This window comes from Nelumbo lutea, chromosome 8 (genome assembly GCF_056320005.1).
Source record: "Nelumbo lutea isolate HS-2025 chromosome 8, American lotus-T2T, whole genome shotgun sequence".
NCBI lineage: Eukaryota > Viridiplantae > Streptophyta > Magnoliopsida > Proteales > Nelumbonaceae > Nelumbo > Nelumbo lutea.
This window is the reverse complement of record NC_142691.1, coordinates 19,188,034-19,206,473: the sequence shown is the minus strand read 5'-3', so window position 1 is coordinate 19,206,473 and position 18,440 is coordinate 19,188,034. Positions and strand designations below refer to the sequence as shown.

Genomic DNA, 18,440 nt, shown 5'->3' with positions numbered 1-18,440 from the left:
AGGCTCATACCTCTTAGAATGACATTTGTTCTGTCTCGGATGCAGATGTGGAGACAGAGAGCTCGTGGTCAGATTTCTCTTCCGCACATTTGATGCTTCCGTTAGGGAGCAGAAAATCCAAGTTATTGATTGATTGGTATGATTTGTTGGTTGCTAATCCTCCTTCCTGAGGGGGAGGGGGAGAAGAGGCAAAGATAGAAGCAACTCGACCCGCTAAACTAGCCGTCTACCTGCCTTCTCTTGTTTTTGGGGTGTGTTTTTGGCCATTGGGTTTAGGTTAGACTGAGGCTCTGATGTTGGATGTTATCTCATGTGTTGTTTTGTTTTGTTGTTTCTAGCCCTTGAGTGAGTGTGTTCAGGTTGGAAGTCGGTCTTTTTTGGGGTCTACTAGGCTTGTTTTCCTTTTGTATACCTCTTGTATACTTTCTTCCCTTTTCGTTTTTAATAAAAACTACCTTACCTTTAAAAAAAAAAAAAAAAAAAAAGATCTTCAAAATTTGAAGGCCACAGGAAAGATGATTTTGGAGCAGATTTGTGGTGCACTTTGAATGATTGATTCTGTTTTCTTTGTATTTTGGATTAGTGTCTTTGTTTTTCATATTTTCTTGGTTTGTTCGGTTTTGTTGTTGACTCCTTGTCACCATAGACGATGAATTTGTATCTTTTTCCTTGTTAGCAATAAAGTTTTTTTCTTTATTTATCTCCAAAAAAGAGTTAAGTATCCTTGTGCTGTGTTGTATCAAAGAGGCTAGAATTAGGCTGCAATCAAGTTGGATTCAAGATTGGATCCTGCTTTAAGGTGGAGGTAGAGGGGGATTCATACATGGTCATTTGGTGGATGAAGAAAGGAGGTGAGTATCCTTGGTTGTGTTGTATCAAGGAGACTAGAATTAGAGTTGTAATCAGGTTGGATTCGGATCGGATCCTGCTACATTCAAATTTGATCTAATTGCCAAATGTTGGATCAAAATGTGAATTGATATCTGATAAGTTGAACTCGGATTTTAATCACATTGAATTTAATCACCATCATCTAAGCCTTGTCCTAACTATATGGGGTTGGCTGCCTGAACCCTGTTTAGTCATTCCATTCTGTTTGGCACCACCATTAAATTATGGACACTTAGATCATTTCTTATTACTCCCACCCGAGTCTAACTTTCTGTGCTTATAATTAAAAAAAAAAGTTAACGTTATATATATAAAATAATAATATTTCATCGGGCTCAGATTTTAATCTGATTGGACGAGGTTAAATCTGCATGTGATCTTATTTGGATTGGTATGTCAAATCACTAGGAGACCAAGAGAAGACCTCAATCCACTTGGTAGGGAGTGGAGTTAGCAATGAATTGTGGGCTTCACCCTACAAGATTAGCTTGTATTTTTCTTGTATCTTGGGGTTTAAAGGATGCTGTTTCTTTGATCAAGGTTTAAAAGATGCCGGTGTAAGTGAATTTATGAGCTTTTGTTTTGTTGTCCTTGCACAGCATATCTTCATTTCACATAGCAATAAACTTTTGATCAAGAAGTTGAATAGAGAAAGGCAACCATATCAGCAGCAGTAATTGTTTATTAATTTAAGATACAAGAGTTACGTATATGCATTAGTAAGTTTGCCACCCCTTTGTGTGGCCAAGCAAAAGCTCCCCACCCCTTTCTTATTGTTCTTTCATTTTTGGCGTTACAACTTTCACCATTGAGAAATCAGTCCCCAATACATCTGGTTCCTTTATACACCCTATCTAGCTATGAATCTGCCACACTGTTGGCTGAACATGGAATCCACCCATATGCCCCCCCCCCATAGCCTTCTCATTCCTTTAGTGCCCCTGATTTCATGTCTGTAATGCCAAAAACTCATCCTATCACTTAAACAGCCATTCCACCACCACATGTAAATCACCTTCCACGACAAGATTCTCAATGTTGTGTCTCTTTTCCATCCTTAATCCATGTTGCACTGCCATGACTTTCGCCCTAGTTGTGTCTCTATAACCTATAGAACCAGAATAGAAGGCCAAAAGGTGTTCTTCACCATCTTTGATACCTGCCCCCCGGTGGCCCAATCCCAGACTCACCTGGATTATAAAGTATTGCAACCATCAAAATTTAACTTTTATCATACCCCCTATCAGGTGGCATCCAATTCAAAATCACATATCTTCTAGTAAATGAGTTTACAATACTTCGTGAATTCCTAATGAAATTAAGGGTCGTAAAATCAGCAAAAGCATCCAATGAGCCACCTTCAAAGAAATATCTCTATCAACACTTCCTTAGACAGCATTCTCTCTTTAAAATTCTGTCATTTCTTTCCTCCCAAATACTCCATAGAGTGGCTCCTCTATTAAAACTTCCTTAGACAGCATTCTCTCTTTAAATATTCTAGCATTTCCAGCACATCCATTGTGCAAGTCTCCTGAATTTGATGATGGATATGTCAACATGGGTACAATCTCAAAATAAGTATATCCATTTTGTGTGGTTTGGACTTTCAAGGTGAGCCTTTACTCTCATGATGATTAGGCACCACTTGCAACTACAACTAAAATAAATTTCTATAACTTACAATTGCATAGGTATCTAACAACTAAGCAGTAAGCAAATAAGCAATTAAGTACATAATAGATAACAAAAGCAAGTAAATAGAGAATTCTTTCAGGGGGAAAAAAGAATAATGATATACCAATCTTCATATTTTTGTCTCTACTGTCCCCAAGTCAATCATGAGAACTGTTATAATTCAGGTCTGCCTTAGAGTTCGGCCTGACTGAGTTCAGTTATGTAGAAGAAGAAAGAGTGATAGAGAAAGAGAGAAAGAGAGAAAGAGAGAAAGAGAGAAGAGAGAATTCTGGTTCGAACTGAAAGAGTCAACTTGACTTCTTCCAGTCGGCCAGTAAGTATTTATATTATTATTAAAACATAACTAAAAAGACCTATGTGCCCTTACTTAAGTTAAGAGCACATGTTTCAACACAACATTACAGATCAGCAACATCAATCAAGGTATAAAGACAGAAATACCCCTACGCTAACACTCCCCCTCAAGCTGGTGAGTATATATCATATACTCCCAGTTTGTTACATATGTAGTCCACTCTTCCCTGACTCAAGCCTTTTGTAAATAAGTCAGCCCACTGATTTCCTGTATTAACATGTGTAGTGTCTAGCTCTCCATTCAGCACCTTCTCCCTCACAAAGTGACAGTCAACCTCAATGTGCTTGGTTCTTTCATGAAACACTGGATTAGAGGAGATATGAACTGCAGGCTGATTATCACAATAGAGTTTCATTGGAGTGTTAATGTTGTACCCTATTTCCATGTCACCAGGTTACCTCCCAGAAACGTGCAATAGCCTGTAGTAGACCGCCTATCAAACATAGAACCGGCCCAATCAGCATCAGAATACCCTTCTATTTCAAGTTTTCCCCCACTATTGTATATCAGACCGCGACCTAGGGCCCCTTTTAGATACTTCACAATTCTCATAACCGCATTCCAATGAGGAGTCAGAGGTTTTTACATGAACTGGCTTACTACACTAACTGCAAATGAGATGTCTGGTCTGGTAATGGTTAGGTAGTTCAGTTTGCCCTCAAGTCGTCGGAACTGCCAGGGTCTTCAAACACTTCACCCATATCACTGCTTAGCTTGGTATTTGTGTCCATGGGTGTTTCAGCTGGTTTGGCACCCAATAAGCCTGTTTCTTCCAGCAAATCAAGCACATACTTCCTCTGGCACAGGTTAATCCCATACTTGGATCTAGCTACCTCTATCCCCAATAAGTATTTCAGTTTACCCAGATCCTTTGTCTGAAAGTGATCCTGCAGATAAGTCTTCAGCCTATCAATACCAATGTTATCATTCCCAATAATAACAATATCATCTACATACACCACCAACAGTATTTTTCCTCCCGGAGAGTCATGACTAAATACAAAATGGTCAACCTTGCACTGTTTCATGCCAAACTTCTTTACCACCTCACTGAACCTACCAAACCATGCTCGAGGAGACTATTTAAGCCCATATATAGCCTTCCTTAGTCTGCACACCTTACCATCCTCCCCCTGAGCAACAAACCCTGGAGGTTGCTCCATGTAGACCTCCTCGAGTAAGTCACCATGCAAAAAGGCATTCTTGATATCAAGCTGATATAGTGGCCACTCATACATGGTTGCAAGAGAGATCACAACACGAACTGACCCTATCTTAGCAACTAGTGAGAAGGTCTCTGTGTAGTCAATGCCATAGGTTTGGGAGTACCCTTTTGCAACTAATCGCACTTTCAGTCGTTCAACACTACCATCAGGCAGATACTTAACCGTATAAACCCACTTACAACCAACAACTTGCTTCCCAGGAGGAAGAGCAGCAAGGTCCCAAGTATGATTATGATGAAGGGCTGAGAGTTCTTCTTCCATGGCACGGCACCACCCTGGAGAGGCAAGGGCTTCCTGGACATCTTTAGGAACAATAACTGATGATAACAAGGTAACAAACTGGCGATGGGAAGCGGAAAGGTGAGTAAGAGAAACATAATTAGAAATGGGATGAAGGGTGCAAGTACGTTTACCTTTCCGCAAAGCAATGGGTAGATCAATCTCAGATGCCAAGTGGGGTTCTGGTGTCGGATCCGTCGACGGAGATGTAGCTAGAGGAGTAGTAGCCGGTGCACGTGGGCGATGTGTATACACATGACGGATAGGTGGGCGTTCAACAGGTGGTGGCACCGGAGGCAAAGATTTGGTCACAACTGGAACAAACTGAGGATCGACAACGGGAAGTGGACGGGGAGGAGGTGATGAGGAGGAAGAAGCATCACCAGACCCCAAAAAGAATGGAATAGACTCAAAGAAACTGATATCAGCACACACAAAGGACCGTCGAGAACCAGGATGGTAACACCTATACCCTTTCTGGGTCCGAGAATAGCCAAGGAAAATGCACTTGAGAGAACGGGCATCAAACTTATCATTCCCAGGACCCAGCCAAAAACTCTCGGCGTAAGAGGGAACGGAGACAAAGAGGGAAACAAGACCTGAAACGGAGACTGACCATCAAGGATGAACGTGGGCATCCGATTAATCAGAAAACAAGAGGTAAGCACTGCATCACTCCAAAAAGGTTTGGGAAAATGCATGTGATGCATTAGGGATCTTGCTGTTTCAAGGAGATGGTGATTCTTTCTCTCAGCCACCCCGTTTTGTTGTGGGGTGTAAGTACACGAGGTCTGATGTATAATGTCGTGTTGATCCAAGTATTCCTGAAATGATGAGGATAAATATTCGCGGCCATTATCAGAACGAAAAACTTTGATGTGGGCACCAAATTGGTTACAAATTTCAGCATAAAATTTTTGGAAAATGGTAAACAATTCACTTCTTTCTTTCATTAAATAGAGTCACGTCATCCTTGAAAAAATCATCCACAAAAATGACAAAATATCTGTATCCATTATATGACATTACTTTATAAGGACCCCAAACATCTGAATGAACTAAAGAAAAAGAACTCGACACACGGTTATCAACCCTAGAACTAAAGGGAACACGATGGTGTTTCCCAAACTGACACGACTCACAATCCAAGACAGAAAGCTAACTCAAGGACGGAACCAAGGACTTCAAGACTTTGAGCGACAGATGACCAAATCGGCAGTGCCACTGGAGAGGAGAAAGAGATGACTGGAGAGCTGTTGAAGTTCTACCACCACCACCATCAAGATAATACAGTCCACCTACTTCATGCCCTCCACCAATCTTCATCCCCGTCTTGAGATCCTGAAAGACACACATAGAAGGATAAAAGGTAATGGAGCAGTTAAGTGATTCGGTCAGCTTACTAACAGACATAAGGTTAAAAGGCAATTTAGGAACATACAGAACTGATGAGAGGGATACAGGATCTAGGTCAACATTACCAACACCACAAATTGAGGATGTGGAACCATTAACAAGGGTGACAGATTGTGATGTTGAGCAATGAGATAAGGAGGAAAACACACCTGGAGTTCCAGTCATGTGATCGGAGGCTCCAGAGTCAATGATCCAGGGATTGGGTGTAGATGCCAGACAAGCCATACCTGAGTGAGCAAAAGTCGTTGTGTTCTGCTGTGATTGGATAAACCTCTCATATTCATCACGGGGAACACTCACCATCTCCTTCATGGGACCATCTGTGGATGTAGGAGGCAACTGGTCAGATGAATGATTCTCCTGTTTAAAGCTGGAACTTGAGTCACCGGTGGCGGCATGATTGGCCCAGGTTGAGGGAGGACCATGTAAATCATAACAATAGTTGATGGTATGTCCATCGATACCACAATGAGTGCACTAGCTCGGGCCTGAGCTACGTCCTCTCCCCCTGAATCTCTGCTCCCAGTACGACCACCACCACGATTATAAGTAGACCCACCATTGCCACTTCAGCCATATGCAGAACCACTACCAACACCATGGCCAGACTGAGCTCCCCGAGCTCCACCTCTACCACCACAGCCTCTTGATGCAGCAAAGGCAGATCTATATGAGATATTAGAGTTCTCAGTAGATCCAATAGAAATCCTCTGAAGTCGAGCAAATACCTCTTCTAGGGACGGAAAGTTGATCCCCCTAATATCTGAGCCCGTACTGGTTCATATTCAGACTTTAGTCCCACCAAAAATCTAGTCACATCAAGCTGCTCTCTCTGTTGTTGTTGAATCTTGACATCAGAAGTGAGAGGATGATAGACATTCAACTCATTACGTATGTTCCTCATGTTGGCATAGTACTCCTCACGACTCAGATTGCCCTGTTGCAGATTAAAGTACTCTTGATAAAGCTGATAAACTCTGGTTGTATTGTCCTGCCCCGAATACAATTTTTTCGCATGGTCCCACACGTCTTTGGCAGTATCAAGGAACATGAAGTTCACACTAATCCTAGGTTCCATACTATTCCACAACCATGTGATGATTTGAGCGTCCTCTTGCTCCCAATCTTCATACTCGTGAGAGTCAGAGGAGGGTTTCTCCTCTCTGATATGTTTTACCTTCTTCTTTGCCTTTAGAAAGACTTCAACGGATTTAGCCCAAGGCACATAATTCTCTCCATTTAACTTAATGGAGGTCATTTGAACATTCAGGTAGTCTGTAGGCACCATCACACTAGGTTTATAATCATTACTGTCTCCCATTATGTTATCACCAATTCTGCACACTTGCTGAATTCTATTATCACTGAGACCTGCACACTACACACCACTAGGTCACACCTGTCACACTGATTGCAGCACTAATTGTTGCTGGAATGTGTGCTCTTTACACCACAAACCCTGCTCCTACAACTACCTGAAATCCACCACTATATGATCATATCTCTTCCTTCAACATGTACAAAGAAACCAGCATAAACCCTAGCTCTTACTGGCCGAAACACTAGCAAATGATCTGAAACACACCTCCTATTTAATCCATAACTGATATCAAGAACTGAAATCTCTTACCTTATCGCTGAAGTAACACCCATGCGAGCAGGAGAGCAGTCCACACACAACAGCCGCTTCACACACAACAGCCACACACAGTTCGGCCCTCTAATCTTCCTCTACTAGGAGAGGGCAATCTCAGAAATCACAGCAACCGACCACATACGACCTGATTGAAGGCATAGAGACCCCCAAGGGAAGAGGGCGATCACTCCTTTTCAGCCCTTTCCCTTATCTCCAATCGAACACAGAAAAAAAAAAAAAAAAAAAAAGAGGAAAACCCTAGATAGGGTGCACAGAGAATGAACCCTAGGCAAGTAGAAATCTAGGCAGATTTAACCTGCTCTGATACCATGTTATAATTTAGGTCTGCCTTAGAGTTCGGCCTGACTGAGTTCAGTTATGTAGAAGAAGAAAGAGTGATAGAGAAAGAGAGAAAGAGAGAAGAGAGAATTCAGGTTCGAACTGAAAGAGTCAACTTGACTTCTCCCAGTCGGCCAGTAAGTATTTATATTATTATTAAAACATAACTGAAAAGACCTATGTGCCCTTACTTAAGTTAAGAGCACATGTTTCAACACAACATTACAGATCAGCAACAACAATCAAGGTATAAAGACAGAAATACCCCTACGCTAACAAGAACAAATGGTGAATCTTCTTTTTTTTTATCAATAATGGTGAATCTTCTTGCAATCATAACAAGGGACTGTAAGGGAGAGACTTCACTGGGCAGTGCTGTAATGTTTGATGTTTATTGGATCAACCTTTTCTAATAAGGGTTGACTTCTGTATTTCAGTTTAATTTATCTCTAATGAAAGTTATCATTTCTGATCAAAAAATAAATAAAAATCTTCTTGCAATCCTTCTGAACCAGAAAATCAGCATCTGAAGGCTAAAGAAGAGACCTTATCTTTGTCTTTCCCTTAACCGGTGCTTCGTGTATGGCCCAAAATGAGGACTGTTACCATCTACTGATATCCTGCTTCTTTGTTGCAGCTTTATAGAGTTAGAGCTTTAGTTTATTTTATTATTATTTTTTTTTATTGGAAACGGTAACTTCATTAATACAATATTAAGTACATGTGTACAACTGTCAACCCCTAAAAAGGTATTGAGTCCCCAGTAATCTTTTTTGCAAAACTGCCCAGAACATACCCTCCCTCACAGTCCCTTGTTTAGCCAACGTATCAGCTAAGCCATTAGCTGATCTTCTTGTCCATTTGGAGTAAGCACCAACCTCCCTTGTTATATTGAGGATTTCCCTTAAGGGCTGTCTATAAATCCAGGCTCCCAACTTACCTGATTGCAACCAATCAATTAACTGTTTAGAATCTTCCTCTATCTCAACTTGGTGCAACCCCAGATGTTCGGCATATCTTACACCTTGAAGCAAGGCCATCACCTCCGCTCTCAATGAATCCCCCACTCCTGTTGGCCCCGAAAACATAGCCACAATTCTGTCATTTTCATCTCTGAAAACTCCCTCTATACCTGAAGGGCCCAGGTTACCTCTAGAGCTCCCATCAAAGTTCAATTTCATTCTTTGTTGTGTTTGTGGGGATCACAACTCCCGCACAATAGGTTTTATGGAGGTTGTAGTTGCCACCACTCCCCAATTCCTTTTGTAGAGAAGATGGGCCGAATGGCCCATAGGGCTTGTTATTTATGTTTCTTTTTTGTAATGGGCCTTATTCTGGGTTCATCCTGTCAATATTAAGTTCTGTGTAAATTCTTGCCCAACTAAGGGCCTCCTTGTAATTATTCAAATATTTCTAATAAAACAGTGTTAGGGGGCTGAGAGAGGGTGAGTTCGAAATCCACTTCTCGTAGGATGGATCATCTTCTGGGGGAGCCTTCTTACTCCTGGAAATGAACCCCCACTTTCCTCTACTACATACATGAATCTTTACTGATTGTGACCATGCCAGATAATTAGTTCCATCTAGTTTAACTGTGGTCACAGTCAATAAGGAGTCACTTGGAATCCCCTGAACCAGTCCATATTCAGCACCACTTTTGTTTTCAAACTCTGAGGAGTACATCATGTAAACACTCCAAATATGATTTTAGATGACTTCTACAAGTAAATTGAATAAGGACAAGCAAGAATAGAGTTCAGCCGACCACAAGAAGGCAATACATTGAGTTCAGCCTTCAAGAAGTAAAACAGAAACTTCTAGGTACTCAGCCGAAGTACCCTTTTCAAATCTGGACTTCAAAGTAAATACCACTTGGCACTCAGCCGAAGTACCCGTTTTACAAACACAGTGTGGGCAATAGAGACAACCCCACTGTCAAGAGGAGAAAAAAAGGCCTCAAGAATAGTTCGTACAGCCCCCCAAAAACAGCCAGATATAAGCAACAATCCACAGCCTTGTTACAGGAATGTTTCGGCTGTTTGACAGTCCAATAAAGAGTGAAAAACAGCCCAGAAATTTCTGGGTTAAACCAGATTCAATGGCAGCCGAAGGTAGTACAGAACAACCAAAGCTTTCGGACAGTTCAACAGTCCAAACACAGTCGAAAGCAATACAGAACAACTGAAAGAAAACTGAACCCAGAAATCTGGGTACAACTTACAGCTTCGAACCAGAAATCTGAGTACAACTTACAGTTTTGAGCTTAAACAGAACCGAACTGTTCCTCTTCCCCTTTTCTTTTCTCTGATTCTTCCTGGCCACCGAACCACTTCTCCAAGAGATTCAAGTCTTGGGCACTTCCAATGACCTCCAAGAATCAGGCAACACGAGTCAAGCTTCCAGCCCTAGGATACTGAAGTTCAGGTATGCTCTGATACCATGAAGAAAACTAAAGAGAAGAGAGTTGAGGGTTCGGCAATGAGGGTCTGAGAAGTGGATTTCAAACTCACCCTCTCTCAGCCCCCTAATACTGTTTTATTAGAAATATTTGAATAATTACAAGGAGGCCCTTAGTTGGGCAAGAATTTACACAGAACTTAATATTGACAGTATGGACCCAGAATAAGGCCCATTACAGAAAAGAAACATAAATAACAAGCCCTATGGGCCATTCGGCCCATCTTCTCTACACCTTTAAATGTCTTCAGCTAAGAAGTCCTTAAATAAATCCAAAGTTTTCAACCATTGAATAGTCACAATGGTTAATCTTTCTACAATTTCCACCTTGTATTTCTCCACTCCTTTGAAGATTCTATTCTTTCTTTCTTCCCAAACTGACTGACCATAGGACAACTACTTTTGTGACCCTCCACATTATTCTTTCACGCTTCTTCGGTTGCCTAAAAAAGCTTGGGTCAAAAAAGCTTACCACGTTGAGGGGAGGTGTCCATCTGCAACGAAAGATAGAAGAGAACCATGTCCAAAGAAAGCACACAGATAGACAAGAAATTAATAGGTATGTGATTGTCTCACCAGAACCCAAGCAGAGGCTACAAACATGAGGTGACAGGCACAAATTTGGCCTTTTACTTTGCAACATATCGAGGTGGAACCCACCGCCTGATGTAAGTATGTTGTCTAATCCATCTACTCTTGGGTGGCACACGAGAAGAGGTAAAATTATGTGGAAATGTATCAGGGCAGCTATCTTATGGATTGTTTGGGTGGAAAGGAATGCTGGAATCTTCCTAGAGAAGGAAAGCAGTTTGGCTGAAGTGAAGGACTATATCTAAATAAGAGCAATCCATTGGCTGAAGGCCTTGGTCCTGTTTGCTGAATTCTCCTTTGATGATCTTTGGAGAAATTGGTTTGCAGTGGCTAATACCTCCACTAGGAAGAATAGAAGTGTGGTAGAGTGGAAACATCCTCCAGAAGGTGTCATTAAATTGCACTTTGATGGTAGCAGCCAAGGTAATCCTGGGCCTTCGGGTGTAGGGAGTGTGCTAAGGAATAAGGACAGCAACATTATCTCCTTATTTTCAGGACTGGTGGGAGTGGAAGACTCTACAGGGGCAGAGATACTAACTTCTGTTCAAGGGATCTAGATTGCTAACCACTTTGGAGTGGAACATCTTCTAATGAAGGGGATTCTCAGGTGGTAGCACAATGGCTATCAAACCTGGATGCTGCCAATTTGAGGCTATAGAGACCTCCTCAGAAAAGTGAAGATGCTAACTAGCAATATGAGAGTTGATGTTAAATGGGTAAGCAGGTCAGTGAATATTGTGGCTGATTCCTTGGCCAAACAAGGGGTAGCCAAGAAAGCTCTTTTTTGGGCTACTTTATAACTTGTTCTAGTGATTTTGAAAAGTTGTAATTGACTACTTTAGAGAGGTTGCATCTTGTGCTTCTCCTTGGGATGCTTGTATTTCTTATCTTTGGTAAATGGTGATTAATAAAATTCACTCAATTATCCAAAAAAAAGGAAGCATCTCTTCTCAGTCAAACCCTTTGCATAATATACTTGCATATTTGAGTCTAACACACTCTTTCTTTTCCCTTTCAAGACCATTTGAGCAACTAGAGTTCCATCCTAAGTAGCCCTTTTGATTGGGAAGTGCCTCACTAAGGACAAATTACTTGGATGAGGTAATGGAACTCCCTATGCAAATTGTGTCCTTTGCAATAATGGGTGCCTAGAATCAGCCAATCATCTTTTTATACACTGCACACTAATGTCCAAACTGTGAGTCATTTTCTTCATTCCCTTAACATAAGTTGGGTGTTTCCTAATGGAGGCCCTTCTTAATGTCAACCAGCTCAGAAAAAAGGCAGAGTAGGTTGGTGTTTAATCCCTGCAGCCATTTTTTGGACCATCACGATGGAGAGGAACCTCAGAATTTTTTAGAATACCAAGTCTCAAGATGATAAAACCTGTAAAGCTATCGCAAAGAGCCAAAGACTTTTTCATGGCCCTCAGAGAAAAAAGAATTTCATAATATCCAAGCATCTCACTTTTCTGACCCCCAGTAACATGTTAAGGTGCAACTGATTTTGTATTTATTTTGGTGTTTTTTGTACAGCCTCTCACATATAGGAGTGGTCTCCTCCACTGGCATTATAGTTTCAAATCAATGAATACATAATACATTATCGACTCCCAGAAAAATATGAACCATTGAACAAATAAATTGTATTTGATTTTAGTAAAGCATGTGATATTAATTACATTATACTTGGCATTTAAATTTTATATATGTACATTTGATGCTTAAGGTTATGATTGGTGACTGCTTGATGGGCATTGATTGCTTATACCCTAAAGCAAAAAGTAGTTGTCCTGGCTAGGCAAGTCAATATCCTAGGAACTCTTTATCAACAAGTTGAAATCTTGAAATTGCAAATATGTTCACAACCACAGCACAATAAACTAGACAAAATCAGCATTGCAATTTGTAAGATGATCAATGGACAACTAAAAATTTCGAACACATACTAAAGATACCATCCCTTACCCTTTTCAATGCAGTGAAGGCCTTCTTCCTTACTTCTGCATCTGATGCATAGATGACAATCTTTTCAATTGCCTGGCATGTTTCATTCTATTGTTAGAGAGCAAAAACATCACAACAGTGCAAAGACACAAGAAATGGAATAATAGTACCTTTAGTGTAGCAAAAAGACCAGGTATATAAAACAGGCAATCTATATCTCCATTTCTGTTTTCAGTGCTGTTTTTTTCTGTAATACATAACAAGAACTCGATTGCATGTCTTTTCAATAACCATGGTTGATCACTTGAAGAAAGTATATTTTGTAGCATTCCTATTGCTTGCCACTTCTTAGTCTGACTATTTAGGAGTTTATCCCTTAGAAGAGTCAAATCCTCCTCAGCAGCCTTCACAACTTCATCAGAGATATGGCCCCAAATCACTGGAAGGAAAATGGAAGAACATGAATGGGTAAAGAAATACAGGAAGAGAACAACATAAGCATTCAGAGTAAGGGGAGAAATACACAACAGCAAAGGTACTCCATAGATATGATGTATCAGTAAAAACCTGCTAGAGATGCTCCATGTTTGACCAAAGAAAAACAATTCTCGAAATCATCACTGCCCTCTACAACACTTTGTTGAAAAATGAATTAGAAAATTTTTCAACTTAGCAATGGAGTAGAACAAGGACAAGAGTCCACCAACAAAATTTCTAAGTTACCTCCAAGAATGACGCCATTAGATGCATCAACATCACCTCCAGTTATAAGTCCAAGGTAGGATAAGCCACAAAATGGAAGTAAGCGGGACAGCTGTTCCACAAATGGAATACAGCTTAGAGCTTCATCTATTATGCCACTGGAAACAAGAGCCTGAACACCATATTGGGCTTCATAAGCAACTAATTAATGGGAAAACTTTGAAACATATGAACTTTCAAAGCTAAAGCCTGCCCATCAACAGGCAACCTTGAAGGAAAGTGCATCACTGACACAACCATCCCCCAAAACACGGAGCTCAAAATACGGAGTAAACACAAAGTAATACCACAAAAGAATGGGAACACAAATTTTGCATGAATTTCTAACCATGATTTGGAGGACAAATAGGGCAAGTAAAGCAACAAGCTCCTCTTTTCTTCCGCCCTCCTGTTTAAGGAAACAAAGGTAAAATTAGAGAGACAAAGTAGACCATACATCAAGAACAACAGCAACAATCTCATAAAGCAGGAGGATTTCTTTAACGATCGCATACCAACTTTTGGCAAACTGCTTGCATGGAAGTGGCAATGCTAATTGCTCTGACTATCAAATCCTTAACAGAATCTTTATCGGCATCTGATTCTGAAGTGATGGCTTTTAGAACATTGAGGATACCAGGGACTGCTACCTTTATTTGCTCAAAGTGGCGTCTCTGAATACAAAGAAATACTGAAAATGCAAGAATAAGTAGTGCATCAATAACTTCACCAACTAGTCGCAGATAAATTTTGTAGCTTCTAATCTTTCAAACAACATATTAAAACAAAAACATGGGTACTAGTTGACTAAGCTTCATTATAGAATACCTCAAGATACCCTAACAAAACTGGCAAAAACTGGCTGAGAAATATGTGCACAAATTCTAACTTATCAAACTCTCTTGTGCACGTCCTAGCATATCAAACTGTCCAAAGGTATCAAAAAACTCTTGTTAGTGCAAATTTCTGATAACTTGTGGTCAGACTTCAGAGAAAACTAACAAAGACCCAAGTGTTATCTCATTCAGTATACAGGTCAGAGAACTCAAAACAAGATCCTGTCCAAAGGTATCGAGAAGCTCTTGTTAGTGCAAATTTCTGATAACATGTGGTCAGACTTCAGAGAAAACTAATAAAGACCCAAGTGTTATCTCATTCAGTATACAGGTCAGGGTACTCAAAACAAATGCCTGCACCTTGTTCAGAGCAAAAAAAGGCTCACATTTTTGCCTCATCTGGCCTGTTTCATTCAAAGGATTTCTGTGCATCAGTAGTTTTGTTTTTTTCCTTTTTTCTCTATTATTATGTTTGGATGGGTTAGCATTATAGCATGAGATTCAAGTCAGAAGTTATATCAATTGTTTTTTCACTAAAGGGACAAAATAATAGCCTCCCTAGAAACCTGTCTTTACTAAACACACCTTCATATGGCCTATACAGGAAAAAGAAGCCAACAACAAAAATGCACAAAGATATATTAAATCATACAACTGGTAGACTCATACAGGAAAAATTAGAAACAGATAGATAAAACTTAAAAATAAAACTGAGAAAAGATATTTTACAACGTTTTCTCCAAAATTCGAGGAAATAACCCTTGAGTCCATGACTAACATGCATAGTTGTGTACTGTGTTATAAAATACTTTTATATTTTAAATTTTTGACATTATAATTATAAAATAGACATTATTAAACTAGAATATTCATTTTATGTGTTTATATACTAATTTTTTTTATTATTTTCTTATTTGTTAGGGTCCCATGGTTCCAAGTATCGATACACCTCTGTGTATTGGCAGAGGTGTATCAGTACTTATAATGATATTCCCCCTAATTTTTTTATTTTTTTGGTTTTCAATTTCATTTTTAAATATAGTTATGTATATTACTTTAAAAATGTGTTCCCAAAAACAGCTATAAACAGGTGTATTGGGACCCCAAAGATACAATACAATATGCCCGATATGGGGCATATCGTATCAAAGTTTCAATCCTTTATCGAATCCTCACAGATTTCAAAACCTGAACCAATAAGCAATGGAAGAACTTAAAATTTTGTCTAATCAACGCATTTTCTTCTTCCACATCTTCTTCTTCTTCCACCTTTTCTTTTCTTCTTTTCCTATAACAAAAGTAGGGGTTCAGCCCCTATATTTTTTTAATTTTCTTTCCTTTCTTCTTTTTCTTCTCATAAAATGTTGATTTTTCTAGATTTAAACATGAAATGTATTCTTCTCTTATGAAAATTACGGATAATTATTAAGGAAAGATGATTATGGAACCTAGGGAACTACCCTAGGATATATGTTTTACTTAAAAGAAATCCATCGCCTAGGTGGGCACCTAGGCGACTAGGCGACAAGGCACCCCCTGTCACCTAGCCTCACCTTGGCGCCTTGAAAACTATGCTAACATGTAATATGTACTTAAAAAAAAAAAAAAAAAAGTGACTGCACTGCCTTTTAACAGCCCCCCACTACTACAAATTTAAACCCCATTAACAAAAATAGGAGTAAAACATCATATGAAATTCTACTCCACCAATAAGAAGATCATGCAATTCAGTAGTGGAAGCAGACTAAGACATAGGAGCTGAGATCAATATTTAGATGGACAATATAATCAACTAATAGTGGAGAGGATAAGACTAACTGGAGGCATGAGGGGCAAAGGAGAGTTCAAAGCAGCATGAAAGTGGCAATCGGAGCCGGGGATTGAGGCAAAGAGGTTTAGGTTTGAACAGGCAAGATCCAGTGGAACGGACATACTGAAGATAAGAGAAGGAAGCAGGGCGACCATACTCTTACCAGAGGATTTTTTTTTTTTTTGATAATTGATTCTTACCAGAGGATGTTACTCTGTGGGTGAAGGGATTTCGGATGGAGCACTTAATTCCATCAAGGTAGTGGGTCGGAAAAACTCCATGACAGTGTCAGGGAAGAAACTTGAAGTAGAACTGAGAAGGAACAAGAAGGGGTGGTTTATTACTATAATGGAACTCTTTAGCACAAAAGGAAGACAACTAATTTGTGTACCGGAAGGGAAAAACCAGCTGGGTTGAGTAGCTTTTGTGGGCAAGCTGCAGTCCTTTCTCATAGCTGCAAAACTAAAGAAAACAGAAGAAGGGGAGCAACTCGGAAAAGGCAATGAAGAGAAAGATAAAAAGGATCAAGGGGAGGGGAATGAAACCAAGGTGTATAAACCCACTGAGGTGCAGAGTGCTCTGAACCCTGGTATTGCGGCGGTATTTTCAACCGGTTGCCACAGAGTGTTAGTTGAAGCTGGGACTGATACATGGAAGAAAAGAACGGTCTTAACGGCGAAAGAGGTAGTAAAGGACTGGGCAAAAATCTTGGATGCAGTTGCATCGAGAGTAGAACCTGCCATGGAGGCGATGTTGTTTCCATTTGCAGACCGGAAAGCTATTCTTGACATCGGCGAGTTGGATTTAAGCTTCAACATAGTAACAGTAGATGGGGGTCTGATTCAGTTTCAAAATTGGACGCCAATCTGCAACAAGGTAGAACTCAAAGACGGAAGCTTTCGGTTGAAGCTACTTGGGCTTCCCTTTAATCTGGGGTGTGAGCCGGTACTTGAACAAATTGTATGCAGCATGGGGAGAGTCTTACTGGAACCAAAGGGATTTGAGTGCAGTCGAGGTTCAAGTGGCAGGAATGAAGCAAGAAAACCTGGCCTGGTCGTTTGAAGTTTACTTTGGGGGAGCCTGGTATCAGGTGTGGGTGGCGGCAGAGATTGAGGCACTGTGGTGAGGAAGGACTCCAGAGGTTGAAGACAATGCCAAGCTGGCAGGTTGGAGGTCACGTGGGCGGAGGGGACTGGGGGAGGAAGAGGAAATGACTAAGAATGTTAAAATGGAAAAGAGCCAGTCAAATCGGATAGACCAACCGACAAGCCAGCCATTTAAAGTAATTAATTTTTTTTTTGAATTAGGCAAAAACAGGGCAGGTGGGTTATCCTATGCTGACGTGGTTAAAAAAATTGATGGCCCTGGTTACACAAAACGTTTAACAAGGTCTGAACCAGCTGGGTCGGTGGGTGGTCTAAATAGTGAATCGGGTGACCCTTATAAGAGCCCACGTGACTACTTAAGTGGTCACGTAGAGCAGGATAAGCTTGCGATGGATAAGGGGACTTAAAACAGGGAATCCCGTCTATCATCGTCCAGCTCAAGTCGTTTCGGTGGAAAGGAGTCATAGGGGTGGAAACCAGATCAGGAGAACTCCCTACAGTGGTCTTCCCATCCAAACCACACTACTTCTAATGCAGCACCCTACTCCTCTGAATGTCCGAACCCCAGGTACACAAGGGAGAGACTAGAGGAAGGGAGGGAGAAGAGAAAGGCTGGGTGGAGTGTTCTGAGGAGGAAGACGAAAGCAGTGACAGATCTGATGAAAATACCAGCATAGGAAGTGTCAACGACGAAATTGGTTGAACTATAGAGTTGGCAGGTGACTTGAATATCAACCGCCTTTTTCAAGGAAAGATGGTAGAGGAACAGAGAAGCTATTCAGAGGGTCTGAAAGATGCTATAGGCGATGGAAATAAACCGGGAATTTGTAAGGAAGCAGGGATTGAAGGCACTTCAAAATCTGAATGCCCTCCAAAGGCTCAGACTGCACAAGATGCTAATTGCGAATCAAACCAGGGAAACCTGAAGCCGAGCAGAGAACATACTGGAAAGGGGAAAGCCACAGGGTGACAGAGAGGATACTATGCTGACCGTGAGACAAAATCGTATTCCCACCAACCGAAGGAGACAGATAGAAACTGGATTCCAACACAGGATTGGGTAAGAAACAATAGCCCAATTCCACATCCCACCTCTCGAACAAACCCAGGTAATCA

At 40.6% G+C, this 18,440-nt stretch overlaps 1 protein-coding gene across 1 annotated transcript in view; it reads right to left on the bottom strand.

The window, feature by feature from the left end:
- Nucleotides 1-18,440, bottom strand: part of ALF4 (aberrant root formation protein) — a 68,201-nt gene that overhangs the window by 24,210 nt on the left and 25,551 nt on the right. Inside the window, exons 5-10 of the mRNA XM_088960028.1 lie at nt 14,088-14,263; nt 13,922-13,981; nt 13,555-13,705; nt 13,399-13,458; nt 13,002-13,270; nt 12,853-12,924 (exon numbers count right to left, since the gene is read on the bottom strand). Of these exons, the coding sequence (XP_088816154.1) occupies nt 12,853-12,924; nt 13,002-13,270; nt 13,399-13,458; nt 13,555-13,705; nt 13,922-13,981; nt 14,088-14,263 (788 nt within the window). The remainder of the gene's footprint in view (nt 1-12,852; nt 12,925-13,001; nt 13,271-13,398; nt 13,459-13,554; nt 13,706-13,921; nt 13,982-14,087; nt 14,264-18,440) is intronic.